Source organism: Bufo bufo, chromosome 7 (genome assembly GCF_905171765.1).
Source record: "Bufo bufo chromosome 7, aBufBuf1.1, whole genome shotgun sequence".
In the NCBI taxonomy this organism is placed as follows: Eukaryota; Metazoa; Chordata; class Amphibia; order Anura; family Bufonidae; genus Bufo; species Bufo bufo.
In genome coordinates this window covers 210674114-210694412 of record NC_053395.1, presented here as the reverse complement: position 1 = coordinate 210694412, position 20299 = coordinate 210674114, and the positions used below count along the sequence as shown (strand labels likewise).

At 44.6% G+C, this 20299-nt stretch overlaps 1 protein-coding gene across 2 annotated transcripts in view; it reads left to right on the top strand.

The window, feature by feature from the left end:
• KYNU (kynureninase) overlaps positions 1-20299 on the top strand; it is a 114580-nt gene that overhangs the window by 35900 nt on the left and 58381 nt on the right. For both annotated transcript variants that reach the window (XM_040440014.1, XM_040440013.1), the window contains exons 5-7: positions 5215-5276; positions 9666-9737; positions 12594-12668. In XM_040440014.1, the coding sequence (XP_040295948.1) occupies positions 5215-5276; positions 9666-9737; positions 12594-12668 (209 nt within the window). The remainder of the gene's footprint in view (positions 1-5214; positions 5277-9665; positions 9738-12593; positions 12669-20299) is intronic.

Below are 20299 nucleotides of genomic sequence, written 5' to 3'. Positions count from 1 at the left end.
ATAGGGTTGCTGGCAGTGGCGTAACTACCGGGGAAGTAGGGGAAGCAGCTGCTTCGGGGCCCGGGCTGCCAAGGGGGCCCGGCGTCCCGGCAGCGTGTGTGACAGTTTATTTACAAGTTTGTTAAATATCGATGTCTTACTGTTCAGCAGCTTCACAGCAGCTGACCAGGTCCCCTCGCTAATGTGATCTAATCTTAAGTCTTCTGATGTGTCTGGGATTTGAACCCACAGGGTTCACCTTCCTAAGTCTGAGTGTATCAGAGGCAAAGCATTTACCCTCACAACCATAAAGGCTGCATTACAACTGAGTGAAAAAAAATGAGACTTCTACTGTTATAGCTGGCTAAGTGTACATCTATACACATGACAGCTGCCCCAACACACCCAGCACTGCTATATCTTTATATGACAGCTGTCCCAGCACACTCAGCTCTGCTATATCTCTATAAATGAGCAGCTGTCATGTGTATAGATGTACACAACCAGCTATAACAGTTGAAGTCTCATTTTTTTTCAAGCAGCAGCAAGGCATCTCTTATGGTCTAGACTCTAGAGGTTAGGTGCTTTGCCTCTGATACAGAAGGTCGTGGGTTCGAATCCCAGCAGAAACCTTTTCTGAAATACAAGCACTGACTCCATATATGGACATACAGGGCGGGACACAGGAAGAGGCTGCATCGCATCGCTGACATGGAGGTAAGTAGAAGTGTTTATTTTTTTTTTTTTTAATACCCGACTGTTACTGCCATGGGGGGAGCGGGGGGCACTTGATACTGGCACATGGGGGGGGGGGAGAGGCACCTGATACTGGCACATGGGGGGGGAGAGGGGTTGGCACCTGATACTGGCACCTGGGGGGTAGGGGGGGTTGGCACCTGATACTGGCACATGGGGGGGGAGAGGGGTTGGCACCTGATACTGGTACCTTGGGGGGGGGGAGAGGGGTTGGCGCCTGATACTGGCACCTGGGGGGGGTTGGCGCCTGATACTGGCACCTGGGGGGGGGTTGGCGCCTGATACTGGCACATGGGGGGGGGGAGAGGCACCTGATACTGGCACATGGGGGGAGAGGGGTTGGCACCTGATACTGGCACCTGGGGGGGTTGGCACCTGATACTGGCACATGGGGGGGAGAGGGGTTGGCACCTGATACTGGCACCTGGGGGGAGGGGGGGTGGCGGCACCTGATACTGGCACATGGGGGAGGCACCTGATACTGGCACCTGGGGGGGAGGGGGGGTTGGTACCTGATACTGGCACATGGGGGGAGAGAGGCACCTGATACTGGCACATGGGGGGGAGAGGGGTTGGCACCTGATACTGGCACATGGGGGGGGGGAGAGGCACCTGATACTGGCACATGGGGGGGAGAGGGGTTGACACCTGATACTGGCACCTGGGGGGGAGGGGGGGGGTTGGCACCTGATACTGGCACATGAGGGGGGGGGAGAGGCACTTGATACTGGCACTTTTTTTGTGGGGGGGGGGATGGCACTATGATACTGGGACATGTGGGGGGGGGAGGAGAGAGGCACTTGATACTGGCACATGATGGGGGGGCATTATGGGGGACACTAGGCCGGCAGCCTATCAGAGGCCGGACACTGAGGGGCATCTACTGGGGCACTATATATGGGGCATTTTATACTGGTACATTATGGGGGGCACTAGCAGGAAGGGGGGAGAGGAGCACTATGGGGGAATTTACTGGGGGCACTATATAGGGGTATTTTATACTGGGACATTATGGGGGCACTATGGGGACATTAGCTCAACTGGGGGCATTACAAGGGGGTATTTTTGCACTGTCACATTATAAGGAGAATTATTACTTTTGGGGGGGGGACACATTATGGTGGGCTTTATTACTCCCCCATGGTATGACCCCCTAGTAGCAGCACCAGCCTCTCCCTGCTCTGCTATCCCTCTGCCCCTTCTCCAAATCCTTATTATGAAATCTTTTTCATTAGGATAAAGCACAACATCAGCTCCGCCAAGCCCCCGGCCAAGTGTTGAAGTGGTGTCCGAGATCCCCAAGGGTCAAGTAACTGTAAGTTTTCATGTGAAATATGTTTGTTATACACATATAGCATCCACTGTGCCCCACAATATACAGTATACCGCTACACTGTGCCCCACAATTCACAGTATACCGCTACACTGTGCCCCACAATATACAGTATACCGCTACACTGTGCCACACAATATACAGTATACCTCTACACTGTGCCACACAATATACAGTATACCTCTACACTGTGCCACACAATATACAGTATACCTCTACACTGTGCCCCACAATATACAGTATACCGCTACACTGTGCCCCACAATATACAGTATACCGCTACACTGTGCCAAAGGAGTGGGGTTTACACAGGAGGAGGGAGGTGCGAAGCGCGCTGGGGGGGCCCTTACAAATATTCGCTGTGGGGCCCAGTCACTTCTAGTTACGCCCCTGGTTGCTGGGCATGGTCCGTCTATCTGTTGAAGGACGGAGAACGCAGAAGCACGCAGCGTGCAGGGTCACATTACTAACAGCCAGGGGCTGTAAGTAAATGATTAAAGCCAGGTCCTCCCCAGCAGCTGATAACAGTGCCTGGGCTGTGTGCACTTCTCCCTGTCCCTGCGCTTGGCAGACGCTCCCTCACTCAGCAGAGCTGGAGAAGGAAGAGTTGGAGCAGCGCAGACCAGGGAAGGGAGATCTGCCATCTGCTCAGTTTATAAGTGAAAGCATCATGTGGTAAGAGGACCCCTTTGTACTGCAGGAGATTAACCCTTTAGGGGGAGGGCTCTGGTTACTGACACTTTTGGGGGGCTATTGTTACTGGCTAGTGAGGGCAGGCAGTGGCGGCCATCTTAACTGAATAGTGAGATTGCAGTTTTATGCAGACTGGTTGCTAAGGGCTGAATCTTATTAAATATGGGGTAAGTCAGTCTAATAGTAACTGATTCTGGAATATCATGTTATTAGTAACTACATATATGAAAATTGAAATTAGGGTCTAAATGTGACAGCTATCCTTTAAGATGCATAAAACTGGCCCCTGATTAAAATACATATTTTTTGTCTGAATTTTTGCCATTAACCCCCCTCTGGTATGTCACTGTCCATGTTGTGGGACTATTTGTGCACTTCTAGTAAGTATTTGGTGGCTGCAAATATGACCTGAAGGTTTTTCAGGTTCGCCTGCCATTAAAGTGAATGGGACCCGCCGCGAATGCGCGGTTCGCGAACATTTGATCGTGAGCACGCGTTCGCGAAAAGTCCCTGCCGATGTTCGTCCAGCACTATACAGAGATCTTAGGTGATGTAGTCTTGAACTTACTTTGTAAATTGGAGCCCCAATTGATCCAAAGGGTCACCAAAATATCCCCTAGCATGTAGATGTTTAACAGTAGATGGCAAATAATTAGCCATTGACCCCTAGGATGCATGCACATAGCATTGCCATGTTCATGGACTTTGCATCCCTTAAAGGGGTTGGTCCATCTCAGACTTTTATGGTATATCACTAGAGTAGGCCACCAAAGTCAGATGCAGGTCCCACCCCTAGGACCCATTCCTATCTCTGAAGTGAAGGAGAGCAGACATCGCATGTCCGGGTGCTCTCCATTGACTACCAAGGGAGTTCCAAAAATAACTAGTGCACTCAGCGATTTTCGGAAGCCCCATAGAGCTGACTTTTTTAATACCTCTGATGCAGATGTGGCAAACATTAACTTGATGTGTAGATGTCCTGACTCCTGAGCACTGTAAAACTAGTAGGCCAAGGAGGACTCATGTGACTGTTTCCATTATTCCTTAAAGGGGTTGTCTCGCTTCAGCAAATGGCATTTATCATATAGAGAAAGTTAATACAAGGCATTTGCTAATGTATTGTGATTGTCCATATTGCCTCCTTTGCTGGCTGGATTCATTTTTCCATTGCATTATACTATTCTCATTTTCACGGTTACGACCACCTTGCAATCCAGCAGCAGTGGCCGTGCTCGAACACTATAGGAAAACACACTTTCTCTACACGATAAATGACATTTGCTGACGTCAGACAACCCCTTTAAGCCCTTCCAATGGAAAGGGTCACATAACATCAACTGTACCATATAAAGTACAATGTTCTCTATGGGTATTGCCTATGCATGTTGGGAGTTGTAGTTGTGCAGAAACAGGAAAGTGCATTATTTAAAGTGTATTTCCACCTTTGCAGCCGTTGTTACTATTGCTCAGATACATCAGAAATAAAAACGAAGCAACTTAGTAAACAGTCTTAAACTTTTCTACTGTTTTGTGTCCACAGCTCCTATGCAGACTTATATGTTTCCTTGGTAACAGACTACAACAAAACAGTGTATATTCTTAACCTCTTGTCATTCTCCCTTAGGGCTCATGCACACAAACGTATTTTGTTTCCATGTCCGTTGCTTTTTATTTGCAGCCATTCACTTCAATGGGGCCGCAAAAAAACGGAAATTACTCTGTGTGCATTCCGTTTTTTCGTATGTCCATTCTGCAAAAAATAGAACATGTCCTATTATTGTCCGCATTACGGATGAGGGTAGGACTGTCCTATTAGGGGCCAGCTGTTACATTCCGCAAAATATGGAATGCACACGGACGTCATCCGTATTTCTTTTTTGCGGAGCCCTCAGGATGTAGGGGAGGAATGGATGGGAGTATTACTGATTGTCTGGGTCCGCACAGAAGCTGCATACAAGAAACGGGGGAATTAAAATTTTTCATTTTGGAGCAATAAAGATGGACGTACCCTTTAACCCTTTCATAACCCAATGTCTATAGGAGGCAAAAAAAAAAGCAGGGATTGATTTGCCATTTCTCTTCTAATTGCAATAGATTGCTCGATGCAAATACATTCAGAGACTACAGAGTGCGCGCCGAGGTGTGTTGTAATGTCATCAATATCACCGTTTTTGTTCGAAATTCCTATTTTCATGGATATTTAGCTTTAAAATGCAATTTGTAAGAAGTCAACTGGAAAATAATGATAAATCAGCCCCTCGTTCACCGCAAAGCGCAACTACTTCATTATCTTATTATTCTGTTCACCAAATGAGAGCATTAAATAGACGCTCGCCTCCATTCCGGTGGAACATTCAAAATTGTGTTTACTTTCCAATTTATGGAAAGTCGTCTTTTCGGCCGCTGTTGGGCGAAAAGAAATTGCTGAGATTTTATTAACATATATTTTGCAGGTGCCAAAGTCGGAGAGGTGGCGTTAATGAATGGACTAACCGTTAATTTGCATCTTCTGATGGTGAGTCCTTTCTCCCGAGCTCCGGTTTCCTCTACTTTCCATTGCAGATTCTCCTTATCTCTTATGCATGTTCACACAGGGATCAACATTACTTTCCCTCTCAAGAAATTGTTTTCTTGTAAATCACGAAGCAGATGTGGAAGAATAATCGTCTGCAGCCATTCTCGGAAGCTGCTGCCTTTAGGATTTTCAATGCCTGACACTCAAGGCGTTTAGCATACTCTCCATTTTGCGTGCTGAACCCTCCCTTCCCAATATTGCAAGCTGTGAATCCATAGCGTCTCCTCCGAACTGTTTATAAACCACGTAGTCATGTTTTTTGTTTTTTTTTGCATGAGGATAGTTATCCTGTGCTCATTAATGTACTTATTGTAGTGTCGAGAAGAGTTGTGGGATGGGGAGTGACAACTACTCTGAGCAATTTCTGGATTTGAAAAGCAGTCGTCTCCACCTAACAAGCTTACAGGGAGTCGGTTGTCTTCAAAACCAAAGTAAAGATACTGTCGTCAGGGGTGCACCTAGACTTTCTGCTGCCTGAGGCGGAAACTGAAACGGTGCCCCCCCCCATGCCAATTTCTTAACCTAACCCGTTTGCCACAATGAAAACGCTCATTGCCCAGAGCCCTTCTGCTGCCCCCCTCTTGCCCCTACCTGGTGCTGCCTGAGGTGATCGCCTCACCTGGCCTCATTGGTGGTGCGCCCCTGACTGTTGTGTAAAGTAGTAGGTAGCCCGACACAAAGCCATATTTTTTCTTGTGAAAATCCAGACCTCTAAATCTGAGAAATTCTTCTTTGTACTTTTATGCAAATAAGGCTTTGGGTGCACTGGGGCTGGGGCCACTCCATTCAGTGGTGCACTGGGCGGAGCTGCCCTGCCCGTGGTGCACTGGGCGGAGCTGCCCTGCCCGTGGTGCACTGGGCGGAGCTGCCCTGCCCGTGGTGCACTGGGCGGAGCTGCCCTGCCCGTGGTGCACTGGGCGGAGCTGCCCTGCCCGTGGTGCACTGAAAATTTCCAGAAAAATTAATTTCTCAGGATTGAAGGGTCAGATTTCCATAGGAAAGGTATAGTTATGTTTTGAGGCCTGGATCTCGATGCTGGAAGCAGCAGAGAAGAAATACTATGACTTCTTTTGTTATCTTAAGCCAGTCACTCTTGCAGAGGTTTTTTTTTCAATTAAGTGAGACAACCCCTTTAAGCTTTAAAGGGAACCTGTCATCAACTCTATGCTGACCTCACTGAGGGCAGTATAAAGTAGAGACATAAATGCTGATCTCAGCGGTGTGTCACTCATGAGCTTATTGTAAGTGGTTGCTGAGAACCAGCATCATAATCATTGCAGCCCAGGCCTGGAAAAGAGTCAAATCTACCTGAGAAGAGTCCTGGTTATTCCTAATCTCCTGCTCTCCTCGACCATCTGCTGATGATTGGCAGTTCTCTCCTAGAGAGAAAGGGAGAAAACTAGGTAGAAGACTGTCAGCCATCAGCAGGTGGGCAGGAGAGCAGGAGATTATGAGTAACCAGGACTCTTCTCAGGTGGCCGTGACTCTTCTCCAGGCCCAGTCTGCAATGATTGTGATGTTGGTTCTCAGCAACCACTTACTTTTATCTTATAAATGACAGACCGCTGAAATCAACTCACCTGTCTCTACTTTATTCTCCTGTTAGTATGGGCAGCATAAAGTTGATGACAGGTTCCCTTTAAGACCTCATACACTAGATCCCTTCCAGGAGAACAAGGTGCACCCAGACCTGCATCATAGTCTTTTCACCCAGCCAACCAGTACTCTGTGCTGGACTGATATGAGGAAAGAACCCAGAAACAGTTGTCTACAGATGGTCTCTGGTTTCTTGGATTTGTCTATATAATGGGATGGACATTGACTCACTAGGTAGCTAACACTAGGTGGCACTAGAGACAGTTTTCGTCCTTGTGAAGCAGAGCTACTTTGCATACTTGTTCCCAGTGATCAGTGTGTGTAAGACACCAGGCGAACCAGTACCCCCAAAAATCTTAATCTGACCACTCCACGTAATACAGTATGTTATGCCTAGGGCACAGCTTGTCATGCCTCACCCCCTCAGGCCCTGCACTCGGCATACTGTATTACTTTTGTCTGTTCGTTTAGAGATGCACATGAGGCTCGAAGTGAATGTTTATTCTTGAACAAGAATAAAATCTAATTTGGCCTACATGCCTGTGTTGATCGACATCTTAATATGTCTATATAGCATTGACCTTTTTTCTGATGTAGCTCCAGATTACCTGTAACAGTATAAAGGTTGCTCTTAAGCTCCCTCTAGTGGTGGCTGAGGGTAGCCAGAATTCTATCATTTATTCTTTATGTAAGGCATCTGGTATAATGGATAAGTGATTGAATTCTGGCTACTTGCAGTCACCACTAGAGGGAGCTTAAGAGCAAACTTCATACTGTTACACATTGAAGTCAATAAGCAAACAGAATGCAGTTAGCTCTTCTAGTGGTATCTGCAGATAGCCTTCATGTAATGTGCATCTATGCAGCCAATTTGGAGCAGTGCAACAGAAAAACAAAGCGTAGAATGCAACTAAGATACATTATAAATGTAATCAGCATACAATGTAGGTCTAAAAAAAATGACCCTGTGTAAAAAAATAAAAAATAAGATGCAGAACATAAAAATCCTGCTACTGCTGACTTTCTGTGTGAAAAGAACAGCAAGCAAGAAATCAATCAATATTGGACACAGGATATGGAGGGTGTAGAGATCCATGCCCTGGTGCCTAAAGGAGCTCAGCATATCAAAGTACTGGAGCTAAGCCTGTCATTTGTATCATAATGAGCACTGACTTTACATGGGACTGCAGAAAATACTAATCAATGACAGTATCTCTCCATCTAAGAAAGATATTTACATCTGCCAGCATATCTGTATGCAGATGTATCCTCCCTGATCTAGGGTCGGATATGCTTAAAGGGGTTCTCAAAGCTTTTAATATTGATGCCCTATTCTCAGGATAGGTCATCAATATCAGATCGCCGGGCGTCCGACACCCAGCACCCGTGCCGATCAGCCATGTGCTGTCTCCTGTCTCTCTCTTCCTGCTCTCCACTGCTATGTAGACAGCAAGCAGGAAGAGAGTCAGGCGACATCACGCATGCACAGCGCATGCATACAGCTGATCAGCGGAGGTGCTGGGTGTCAGACCCCCGCCGATCTGATATTGATGACCTATCCTGAGGATAGATTATCAATATTAAAAGCCTGGAAAACCCCTTTAAGGGCAAAAAAAATTCACGAAACAATGCAATTCAATGTGCAATATAGCGACGCGCTAGCAGATCCTTTGTCAGGCTGCAATACACAACAAAACCACTGGGTGGCCACATATACAGTCATATAGGATAGATATCATGTGACACAGTAACACAAAATAATGTTATTTTTTTTCTAAAATCGTGTTGATCTCGCAACATTCATCTTGGTTTATGTTGAGCCAGGCAGAAAGGTAAGAAAGGAGGGATCCAAAAAGGGGTCAGAATCAGTGGTGTATCTATAGGGGGTGCAGAGATTGCAGTCAAACTAGTGTCCTGATGTGTAAAGGGGCCCAAAATTAATTTTGCCTTATAAAAGGACACCAGTATTATAAACGGCACATAGTAGTTGGGGAATCTCTGTGATAGCATGTGTGTTACAGTCCAGGGGGTTAAATTCACACCTCTATGGAACAGTAATCTATATCCGGTAATAATAATAATAATAATAATAATAATAATAATAATAATAATAATAATCATTTGTAAAATACCTAATAATAATATTAATAATTAAAATAATAATAATAAACATTTGTAAAATACCAAATATATAATACTACTACTACTACTACTACTACTACTACTACTACTACTAATAATAATAATAATAATAATAATAATAATAATAATAATAAACATTTGTAAAATACCAAATATATTATTATAATAATAATTTATTATTATCATCATATATTTGGTATTTTACAAATGTTTATTATTATTATTATTAACATTTGTAAAATACCAAATAAAAAATAATACTAATAAAAATACTACTACTAATAATAATAATAATAATACTAATAAAAATAATACTACTACTAATAATAATAATAACAGCTGTTTTTACACTGCTCCACCTCTACAAGTGAGACGACACAGTGTAATCTTGAAGAGGAAGCAATACCTGTACAAGTGCTTTTTCCTCTTCAAAGAGATGCCCGGTGTCTGACCCCCTCTGATCAGATATTGATCTATCCTGAGGCTAGGTCATCAATATAAACCCCATGCACAACCCCTTTAATGAATGCATTGCCATGGTGACCTCTTGTATAATGTTCCTTTCAGCGTTCTCCTCTTCTGTTTTTACAGCTATCCTTTTACAAACCAACAAAAGCTCGCCATAAGATTCTCCTTGAAGCGAAAGCCTTTCCTTCGGACCATGTAAGGAGCTCCTTCCCAATTTACTAATTAGCTGTTAATGGAAATGTTTCTATATTCTCCCTGGTGATAATCACCTTTCCATAGCAAATCCACCTATTCTATAGGGCTCCACATGTTCCAGTTCAATAGAAAAGCATGCATTACAGACAGAATCGGATTGTCATTGATTTCTGAAAGCCATTGGTCGCTGCTGGCACCTGAGACCACAATGTTTTTAACACACGATTTAAAATCAATACTGTGCATGAAGGTGCAAAATGGTATTTATTTATACAGGAGCAAAACAACTGCCAGGCTCACAGGAGAAAGCGCTCCTAGCTCCGGCATTCGCCGTACGGGGATTGCCGTCTCTGGCTAGCTCAAGTCTACAAATGTTTGTAACTATATGGCTAAAACATCCAGAAATGTGCCAGGTTTCACGCTGGTCCCCGGAGCATGCCCAATCAGCTGGCAGTTACTCACTTTTCTACTTTGCTGTGTAGACTGTGTCAGAATCAGCAGAGTCAATTCATTATAATTTTACTGCAGGAGAAGCAGAACTGCAACACTGTACTCACTGATAAGGTTCTAAATAGTGATGAGCGAAGTATAAAAAAATTAGATTTGGCTGCTTTGCCGAATTTCGCAAAACAAATTAGCAAATTTGTATTTCTTTGTAAGTAGTGGGTGCAAGGACAGGGAGTGGTGATTGCGCGCCCCCCCCCCTCCCCCTCCATCATTATACCCCTCAGATGCCGCATTCAAACATGATCACAGCATCTGATATTAATAACAAAATTTTAAAAAAATACCGTAGTTACTAAATACGGGCCGGCCAACACCATCTTGCTTGAAGGTCCGGTGCAAAATCTTGCTCTGTCTGAGATGACAAGCCAGCTAGCGCAGTGACGACATACTTCACCATGGACAGGATTTCATCCGAGATCTTCAAGCAAGGCCCATCACGAGCAAATGGATAAGGTAAATATTATTATTTTTTTTGTTTTTTACACTATTTCAGTTTAAATCAATTCACTACCGTGAAGCACGAGGAAATTCAGCTTCGTGGCGAATCAAATTTATCCTGAAATTCGGATCAGTCGCTCATCACTAGTTCTGTATGCAGCTCCCTTGTCACTCCTTGGTCTCTAGGGAATGGGCTCTACCCCATGTTATTTTGGACGCTACATTAGCCTATTGACCGATTGCTGACCATTACCGTCCATTCATTGCAGCTGCCATAAAGCGCACACATCTTTATGCACAAATGTCACTTCCCATAGATTGTATAACTTTTTCTTATTGTGACTGCACCTGAAACAACCTACCTCTTAAAGGGAGTGCCTCATCTTGAACAACCCCTTTTATATATTGAAGTCCTGGTATTTAGTTAATCAGCTGCTGAAACTCCACACCATAAGTTCTGGTTGGTTATAGATATTCATATGAATGGTCATCCATGTGATTCATGGACTCGCTGGGTCCTCTCTAGACCAGGCAGCAAATCCACTGGTATGGTTAGTATCATATCTGCTTGCAGTCACTGAATGGAAATATTCTTGTTTTCATCCAGAGGCTGTCCTGATCATGTCTATTTGGGATTGTTACAGTGTATCGGAGCTCTTATTTCTAGTGATCCGTGCATTTTGAATATGATCCGGTAGATGCTCGGTCTCCCATTCACTGACAGCAAACAGTCATGCTAACTGTAACACAGAATAAATATATGCAACTTTTCATTGTATTTACATAAAACTGAATAAATCTTTTTTAAAGAGAACCTGCCGCCTCTCCTGACTTGTCTTTTTTAGTAACTACTTGCATGCTCCATGTAATAACAATTCTGGAGCCTCTATTCTTATCGCTCTATGTTGGGCCGTTCCTCTGTTATTTCTACTAGAAGTTATGAATGAATTGCTAGAAGTCTGCAGTAAGGGTAGAGAGGGGTGGTAACCAGTTGGGGGCGTGTACCTGCACAGACTGACTCTATCCAATCAGTGCTGCCATTTTCAGACTGTGCAGGTACACCCCTAACTGGTTACCACTAGAGATGAGCGAATCGAATTCCAGGATAAATTAGATTCGCCTAGAAGCCGAATTTCCTCGTGCTTCGTATTAGCGAATCGATTTGACCTGAAATAGCATAAAAAACTAAAAAAATCAAGCTTACCGCCTCCCTTTGTTCGCAACGGGCTGCCAGCCTCCATCTTGCTTGAAGATCTCGTTCGAAATCCCGTGTGGCGCGAGATTACATCATCACGCCGGCCGGCGTAATGACTCCATACGTCACCACACCAGCCGGCGTGATGACGTAATCTCGCGCCACACAGGATTTCGGCCGAGATCTTCAAGCAAGATGGAGGCCTCATCATGTATGAACGCAGCATCTGAGGGGTAGAATGACTAGGGCGGCGCTATGCCTTTAAGAAATTAGCTCCTCTCTAGTTACCTCCCCTCTGTACCCTTACTGCAGACTGCTAGCAATTCATTCATAACTTCTAGCAGAGATAACAGAGGAACGGCACAACATAGAGCCATAAGAATAGATGCTCCAGTACTGTTATTACATGGGGAATGCATGGAGCTATGAAAACAGACATGTCAGGAGAGGGGACAGGTCCTCGTTAAAGGGAGAGTATGCCCATTGCTATTGCTCTCCCTAGCAGCAATCTCTGCTCACAGCTGACTGTTTGTCACAGTCTATCAGTATAGATAATCCTCTGTGAGCTACAAGCAGCAGGAGCACAAAAATCTCTCATCCGTTGTCTACGTTCATCAGTAAAGCTGTCAGCGTAGCAGAAGCTTATCTTTAGCTGCTGTATGTTGTAGCTTATAAAGTGCTGCTCCTGATCTGAACCCAAAAATTGTGTCTTGCAGTATGCCGTGGAGTCCCAAATTCAGTTACACGGGCTCGACGTGAAGACAAGTATGCTCCTGGTCCATCCCCGCAAGGTTTGCATCGCTCCGGCTCTTTTATTTCAGCTTTTTTTGTTCCAAGACCTTAATCTGTTCTTTATCTTTTATGTGTTTTATGTTTTTTTTGTTTTTTTTTAAGGGTCTGTGTGCGAGGAAGAGAAGAAGCTAAGAGTGTAGTGTTTGATAGTGTCTGGATGAGGCTAGTACAGCTACAGGTCCCTTAGGAATTAAAAATGAATCATTATTATACAGGTTAATTACACTCCGGGGATGGCGGCACTTTATCTTTAATTATACGTCTTCTCAATGCCTTGTGATTAGCAATCATATGAAATACAGAGACTGGTAAATGGCGAGGTGTCTTTTCAAGTGCGGCCTCTTAGTATATTATTACAAGCCTTCATTTAAAGGGGTTTTCTCATTCAGCAAATAGCATTTATCATGTCGAGAAAGTTAATACAAGGCACTTACTAATGTATTGTGATTCTCCATATTGCTTCCTTTGCTGGCTGGATTCATTTATGGCTGGGATGGGATCCGCTGTGCATGCGTGCCTCATCCCTATGTGTACTCCCACAATCCCGGCCACGAGAGGCAGCAGCCTTTTTCTATAGTGTGCATGCACGACCACTGCTGCTGGATTGCAGAGTGGTCATAACCCCTGGAAACAAGCAGTGATGGAAAAATGCTTCCAGCCAGCAAAGGAAGCAATATGAACAATCACAATACATTAGTAAGTGGCTTGTATTCACTTTCTCTACATGATAAATGCTATTTGCAGAAGTGAGAGGACCCCTTTAAGGCAAACCTTAACTTTATCCAAAGTTAAATCCGGAGCAAAATGCATTTTAAATTATGTTTTTATCGTCTAAATAATATCAATATTTGACACAGATTCATTTCTTAATGGGGTGTCCTTTCTGCTGTAGCTCAGGAGGCGTGTCCATGCTCTCCCTATCACAGCTCAGGAGGCGTGTCCATGCTCTCTCCCTATCACAGCTCAGGAGGCAGTTGAAGGATGAAACTGAGCATGTGCGGCCATCCCAGTGAGCAGGTCAAAGAAATAAGAAAAAGAACAAACAGCAGGTGGCGCTATACAGATACATTTCATTGAATAACTCAGTGGCTACACTAAATTTTTAATTACATGCAATTAGAAAAGTATTCAGACCCAGGTGCTGGTTTGAAAACTGCTGAATATTTTTCATGGGACAACCCCTTTAATACATCTTTGCTCTGTTTTTTCCAATATACAGCTCCAAATCCTCTACATAAAGGGGTATTTCAGGATTTTAATATTGATGACCTATCGTCAGGATAGGCCATTCATATCAGATCATCGGCGTTGTTTCAGAGCAGCGCCAGAAGTCATCACTAGAGATGAGCGAATTTCATAAAAGTTCGATTCGGCTAATTCGCCGAATTTCACAAAAAAATTTGCTTTGTGACGAAAGTGCATTTTTTTGTAAGTAGCGGGTGCAATGACAGGGAGCTACGATAGCGCCGCCTCAGTCATTGTACCCCTCATACATGATCGCGGCATCTGAGTCTAAAATTAACAACAAATAAATAAATAAAACTTACCGCTACCATTTGCTCGCGACAGGCCGGCTGCCGCCATCTTGCTTGAAGATCTAGGCCGAAATCCTGTGCAGCGCGAGATTACGTCATCACCGGCCGGCGTGATGACGTAATCTCGTGCCACACGGGATTTTGGTCGAGATCTTCAAGCAAGATTCAGGCTGGCGGCCCGTCGCAAGCAAATGGAGGAGGTAAGTTCTAAAAAAAAATTTTTGATACTATTTCAGGTTAAATTGATTCGCTGACACGAAGCACGAGGAAATTCGGCTTCTAGGTGAATCTCATTTATCATGAAATTCGGATTGAATTCAACTTTGTAACTGCAGCTGCTCCCGCTGAAGTGAATCAGAGCAGAGCTGCAGTTACCACCTCCATCCACCACACAAGGAGCAGCGCTCTGCAAACACAAATAAAGTACAATAATGCCATAGTTATAGAAAATATTCTGGTGCTAATGCTACGCTTATTCTGTAAATTTGAGATTCTTGACAAATACATTTTGTACAAAATTATTTTGGCCCTTCTGCCACATGTCAAGGCGATCTCTGTAAGACAGGAACCTAGCACTAAATACTACCTGTTATGTGCCATAACAGCCACAATAAAATTGAAGGAGTGCAGGTTCCACATGCATGCTGGGCCCACTCTGCTTTTTACAATTTTATTGCCATAATGACCTGCATGAAATCCAGAGAATGCAGGTACAAACATGCATGCTGAGCCCACTCCATACCTCTCCTGGTGCCAGATGGCTTCCAGTGAGTGCAGGGAGAGCAGGCTACAGCTATAGGTCTCTTGCACACGAACCTATTGGTTCAATTCCGTGCATTGGGGACCGTAATTTGTGGTCCCCAATGCACGGTCAATGTCTGTGCGGCGGCCGGGATGGATCCAGACCCATTCAACTTGAATGGGTCCGTGATCCGTCCGTTCCACAAAAAGATAGAACGTAGTGCTTCTGTGGGGTTACGTTCCGTGCTTCCGTTCTCCACCGCACCTCCGGATTTGCAAACCCATTCAAGTGAATGGGTCCACATCCGTGATGCGAAATGCACACGGCCGGTGCCCCATGTATTGCGGAGCCACCGTATGCGGCCCACAATATGGCCACGTGTGCAAGAGGCCTTATACTTACACTGATCAGCCTATGGGGCAGACAGTCGGGTCAGGGGTGCAAGACTAAATGGAGTGAGCCACACCTCCAGCTCCAGTACAACTGCAAAGAAAAAGGGGGTCAGTCAGCACATCCGCAATACACGGGCCCGTTCCGTGTGCATCATACATAACGGATGCAGACCCATTCACTTCAATGGGTCCGGAGATGCGGAACGGAAGCACCGAACGGAACCCTACGGAAGCACTACGGAGTACTTCCATGGAGTTTCGTCCCGTACTTCCGTTACGCAAAAAGATAGAACATGTCCTATCTTTTTGCTGTGGATGCACTACATACATTCAACACTAGGTGTCACTTTCACACCATTTATATAGGTCAGCACACAGGAAGAGACAGGAGATTTAGGAGTGAGGAGTTAGAAGGAGAGGAGCCAGGCTTGGCTCTGTCCTCTGGGCCTTGCCCAGAGAGTAAAGCTACTTCAGCCCATGTAGTCCAAGACTAGGACTTATTGATCCGTGACTGTAATATCTCTTCTAGGAGCTCTTCCAGGGACTTAGGGAATAATTGCTATATCTCATGCAACCTTTTCAAAGAATGGAGCAGAGAGTTTGCCTGCCATAAGGGAGACCGCCCTTGGGTTGCTGGATAACTGAACTATAGAATATTGGCAAAGGAAGGTAACTGCCGTTTATCAGGCTTTAGTCTCTTTTGCATTAGGTGGAGAGTGTCTAAGCTACAAGCTGCCCACCATAACCAAGGACAGAAAGCCCATCTGTCAGAATACTTATTTACAGAGGATCCAAACTATTACTGAAAGGCTGAGTAACAGAAGCAAGATCAGGAACCAAGTACAAGTAAGATCATCTCTTCTACATAGTTGAGCTGGAACCTACAGACACCCCCTCACTAAGCTTGTTATTGGAATTTACAGCTTTACCATCTGTATGTATGACAAAGTGCTGCTAATGGATGATACCTATTGCAAGACTACAGTTTACAAGTAAAGTTCCTGTTTGGTTCAACTATTGCCTCTCTCCTCATTCCGCTCCATCTCCTACTTGCACCTAATGGTACTGGCGTCACGAACAACAAAACAGGGGCCCAGCCACAAAAGCACCTTCAATACCCATTACCACCAAAGGCACCTCAACTTTCATCTGGCTGGTGTTCCCTGCAATAGAGAGTACCCCGGAGGATTTAGTGCTGACTTCCCCTCCACTGCAGGCCAGCCCAGGTGAAAACTGAACTGTGAGTACTACTACTCTGACTCGGCACATCACCACCGTTGCACTCACTCACATAACTCCCCTAGGGCACGGGCATCGCAATTAGCTAATTTATGGGCTATTTTTGACCCCTACAAGTGTGATAGCAGACTGTATATGCTTATTGCATCACACTCTCCCTGTAAAGGAGAGGAGGGGCCTGGAGGAGCAGGAAGTGGACAGATGGAAGCTGTGCTTGGTGCTGCTGGGGACCAGAAGAGATCTTCTCTGCAGATTCTGGAAGGGAATGGACCGGCTCACAGTGGAGACTGGCGACAGCACGAAGGGGAGGTTTGCAGCGACGACCCCAGGAGTGTTGTGTCTGTAGGATCCAGTTCTGGAGTGGACCAGGAAATAAGATAAAGCACCAAGAACCTGCTCAAGGAACTGTAAGTGCGGCTCTGCCGCGTCACATTGCATCAAACTGGTAAAGTCGCATTTGGACAGACGATAACACTCCAAGTACAGTTGTATTGCGGTGTACGGGCTGCAAGCTAATGCAAAGCCCTAAGGGACTCATACGCTGACATCTTCTTATCTCACTGGCTGCTCATAGGGTGTTATCTGCTGGGAGCTGGAGTAAGGATTACCTGTGGATTAGAAATAGGGAAGTCTGATTTAAAGAGACAGACATTTATCTGTGGATTGCAAATATTATTGTGCAATACTTAGGGTGCACCCCAATAAGGAACTCATCCAGGAACATACAAGTGCAGCTAAGCTGCTTAATGGACTTTGGAGAAAACATCACATTTAGGCCTCCTGCACACGAGCGTGTGCGCCCCGTGGCCGTGTTGCGGGCCCCAATGCACGAACACTGACCGTAAGGTAGCCGCTGCGGGTCGCGGACCCATTCACTTTAATGAGTCCGCGATCCGCCCATTCCGCAAAAAGATAGGACCTGTTCTATCCTTTTGCGAAACGGAAGTACGGGATGAAACCCCACTGAAGCACTCCGTAGTGCTTCTGTAGAGTTCCATTCCGTGCTTTCGTTCCGCGCCATTCCGAATCTCTGGATTTGTGGACCCATTGAAGTGAATGGGTCCACATCCGTGATGCGAAATGCCAACGGAACGGCACTCGTGTATAGCGGATCCACAAATGCGGTCTGCAATACGACAACGGCAGCCCACGTTCGTGTACAGGAGGCCTTACTGGTTTATTGATAGGTTGTGTTAAATTCACTGTTGGTTTATTCTGTATATAGTCTCAGCTTCTTGTTCACTACATTGTTCAGTCAACTTAACTGCTTGGAAAGAACCGTTGTCTGTGTCTGTGTGGCATCGTGAACCCTCTGTACCTTCGGTCTTCTTTCACTGCTGCATTGTGTTTTTTTACATCGTGTTTCTAGCCATGGCGGCGTGCATCTGCGCATTGGGATTTGCTGACTGACCCCCTTTTTTTTCAGTTCCACACAATGGAAGGCACTGTTTAGTTCCAAAGCCGACTTCTGCCGCTGGAGCTGCTCTGGAAAAGCTGATCAGCACTGGCTGCCGTTCTCGTGCTTTTTCTTCCATCTATCCAATCCTATAGAAAAGCCTATGGTAAAATTGCAATTGCAAAACACTAAAAATTGCTCAACTGCTCTGCAAAAACAACCACTAAAATGGTGGTTTTCAAGCAGTATAGACTTTTTGTAGTAGCATACACTTTATAGTAATATTCAACTGCATTAAAAAAAAAAAAAAATTATAGAAAACACCAAACGGGGTTAAAAAAAAAGTGTGAAACAAATCTAAAGGACACAACTCTCCTGACTTGTCTGTTTCAGAAAATACTTGTATTCCCTATTAGGGAAAAAAAAATCTGAATCATATTTTCTTGCTGTACCATTCCTCTATTATTCCTCATGGAAATGTAAAAACTGTATACTACCATCTCATAAGGAAGTCCATATACACTCTGATACTGTCTGATCATCTCTAGCAACGTCCGACTGAGTAGGGACACCCCCGGTTGATAAGGTGAACGGCATCATCCAGTTGTCTATTTATTTATACACTAACAAGAGGAACAACAGAGGAACGGCGCTATGCAGAGTTATAAAAAAAAATGCTCTAGAATTATTTCATGGGGGGATGCAAGTATTTGCTACAACTGACATGTCACGAGAGGTTATAGAGGTCACGAGAATATACTGTATTTCCCCCCCCCCCCTGTAACTGGGGCTAATATGTCACCCTCTGGTTACAGGAAAAATCTGCAATAAAAACAATGTCAAAATGCCGCCCTCTGCAAGGTCTTGTATGATCTTATGGGGGTACAAAGTGTTAAATAAAATAAATATATTCTAGATATTTATTATATATTTATCTATAGATTTATTATATAAATCTAAAATAATAATAAAAAAAGCCTTTACCACTAGCCCACACCACAGCCTATCGCCCTGTCACCATTGACCATAAACTATATACCCCCCATATCAATGTGAAAAATACTGCCCTACTTATACATTTTCCCTAGTATTAAATAAATAACTAAAATGACGTAAAAATAAAGACACAAAAATTATTTAACTAACTAAACAGGGAAGAAAAAAATGAATTGCGTGTATTAAAAAGGGAAAGATTCATTAGGTCCGGAAAGGGGGGGGGGGGTTAAACGGCCCGGTCTTGAACTGGTTAAAACTGTCTGAAAAGGGAATCTAGTAGACGGTTTTCCAGTAAAGTTTTTTTTTTTCTGCTAAAAAGCAACAATTTCTGGATGGCGTCATCATTAACATTTGAGAAGGTTACGGTATACTCACCCGAACATACGGCGGAATCCGTGCCATTTTCTGCCTCTACATTTCTTTAAAGGCTACCTTCCGTAAACTTTTATCGATTGCATTAAATCGGTATAAATAACCGTATACCGACCGGCTAATTAGTCTCCCGGCACAAAAACATTTTACTCCCTCTCTGCCTGCAGAAGATTTACTATTTTTTAAGCAAATGAAAGCCTGCAGTGCATCTCAGGTAAAGAGCACGCGTCCCCCTGCAGCAGACGACTCCTCTTCGCCAAATAAGTTGATATTTCTAAGAAAGCGAAGCAAAATGCTCCACTGCTCGGCTGAGTCTCAGGAGCGGCATCTTGTTGGTCAGCACATGAATTATGTACGAGCGCGGATTGATCTCGAGCTCCCCTCCCCCTCATTAAAATGGTCCATAGAGAGGAGCAGTGGTCAAGATATCCAGATAGAGGAAGCCTCCGGACCCTTCTGAAGTCATCGAGATTAAAGTCAGCGCGACCCTTTCAGTTCTGAAACAAATGTATGACTTATCATGCTTTTGTATGACCGTTGTGTGTTTTGCGGTCCGCAAACCGCGGATCTGCAAAACACGGATGGCGTCCGTGTGCGTTCCGAAATTTGCGGAACGGCACGGACAGCCATTAATATAACTGCCCATTCTTGTCCGCAAAACGCAGACAAGAATAGGACAGGTTATTTTTTTTTTTTTGCACACCACGGAACGGAACAGCGGATGCGGAGAGCACACGGAGTGCTGTCCGCATATTTTGCGGCCCCATTGAAGTGAATGGGTCTGCATCCGAGCCGCCAAAACTGCGGCTCGGATGCGGACCAAAACAATGGCCGTGTGCATGAGGCCTAAAGGGGATGTGAGGATTATATTGAGAAGTAGATTTCAGAGTTCTTCTTGCTTATTGGAACTATCAGTTTTTTTTATTTCTAAGGAGACCTTCATGTTAAAGTTGTTGCC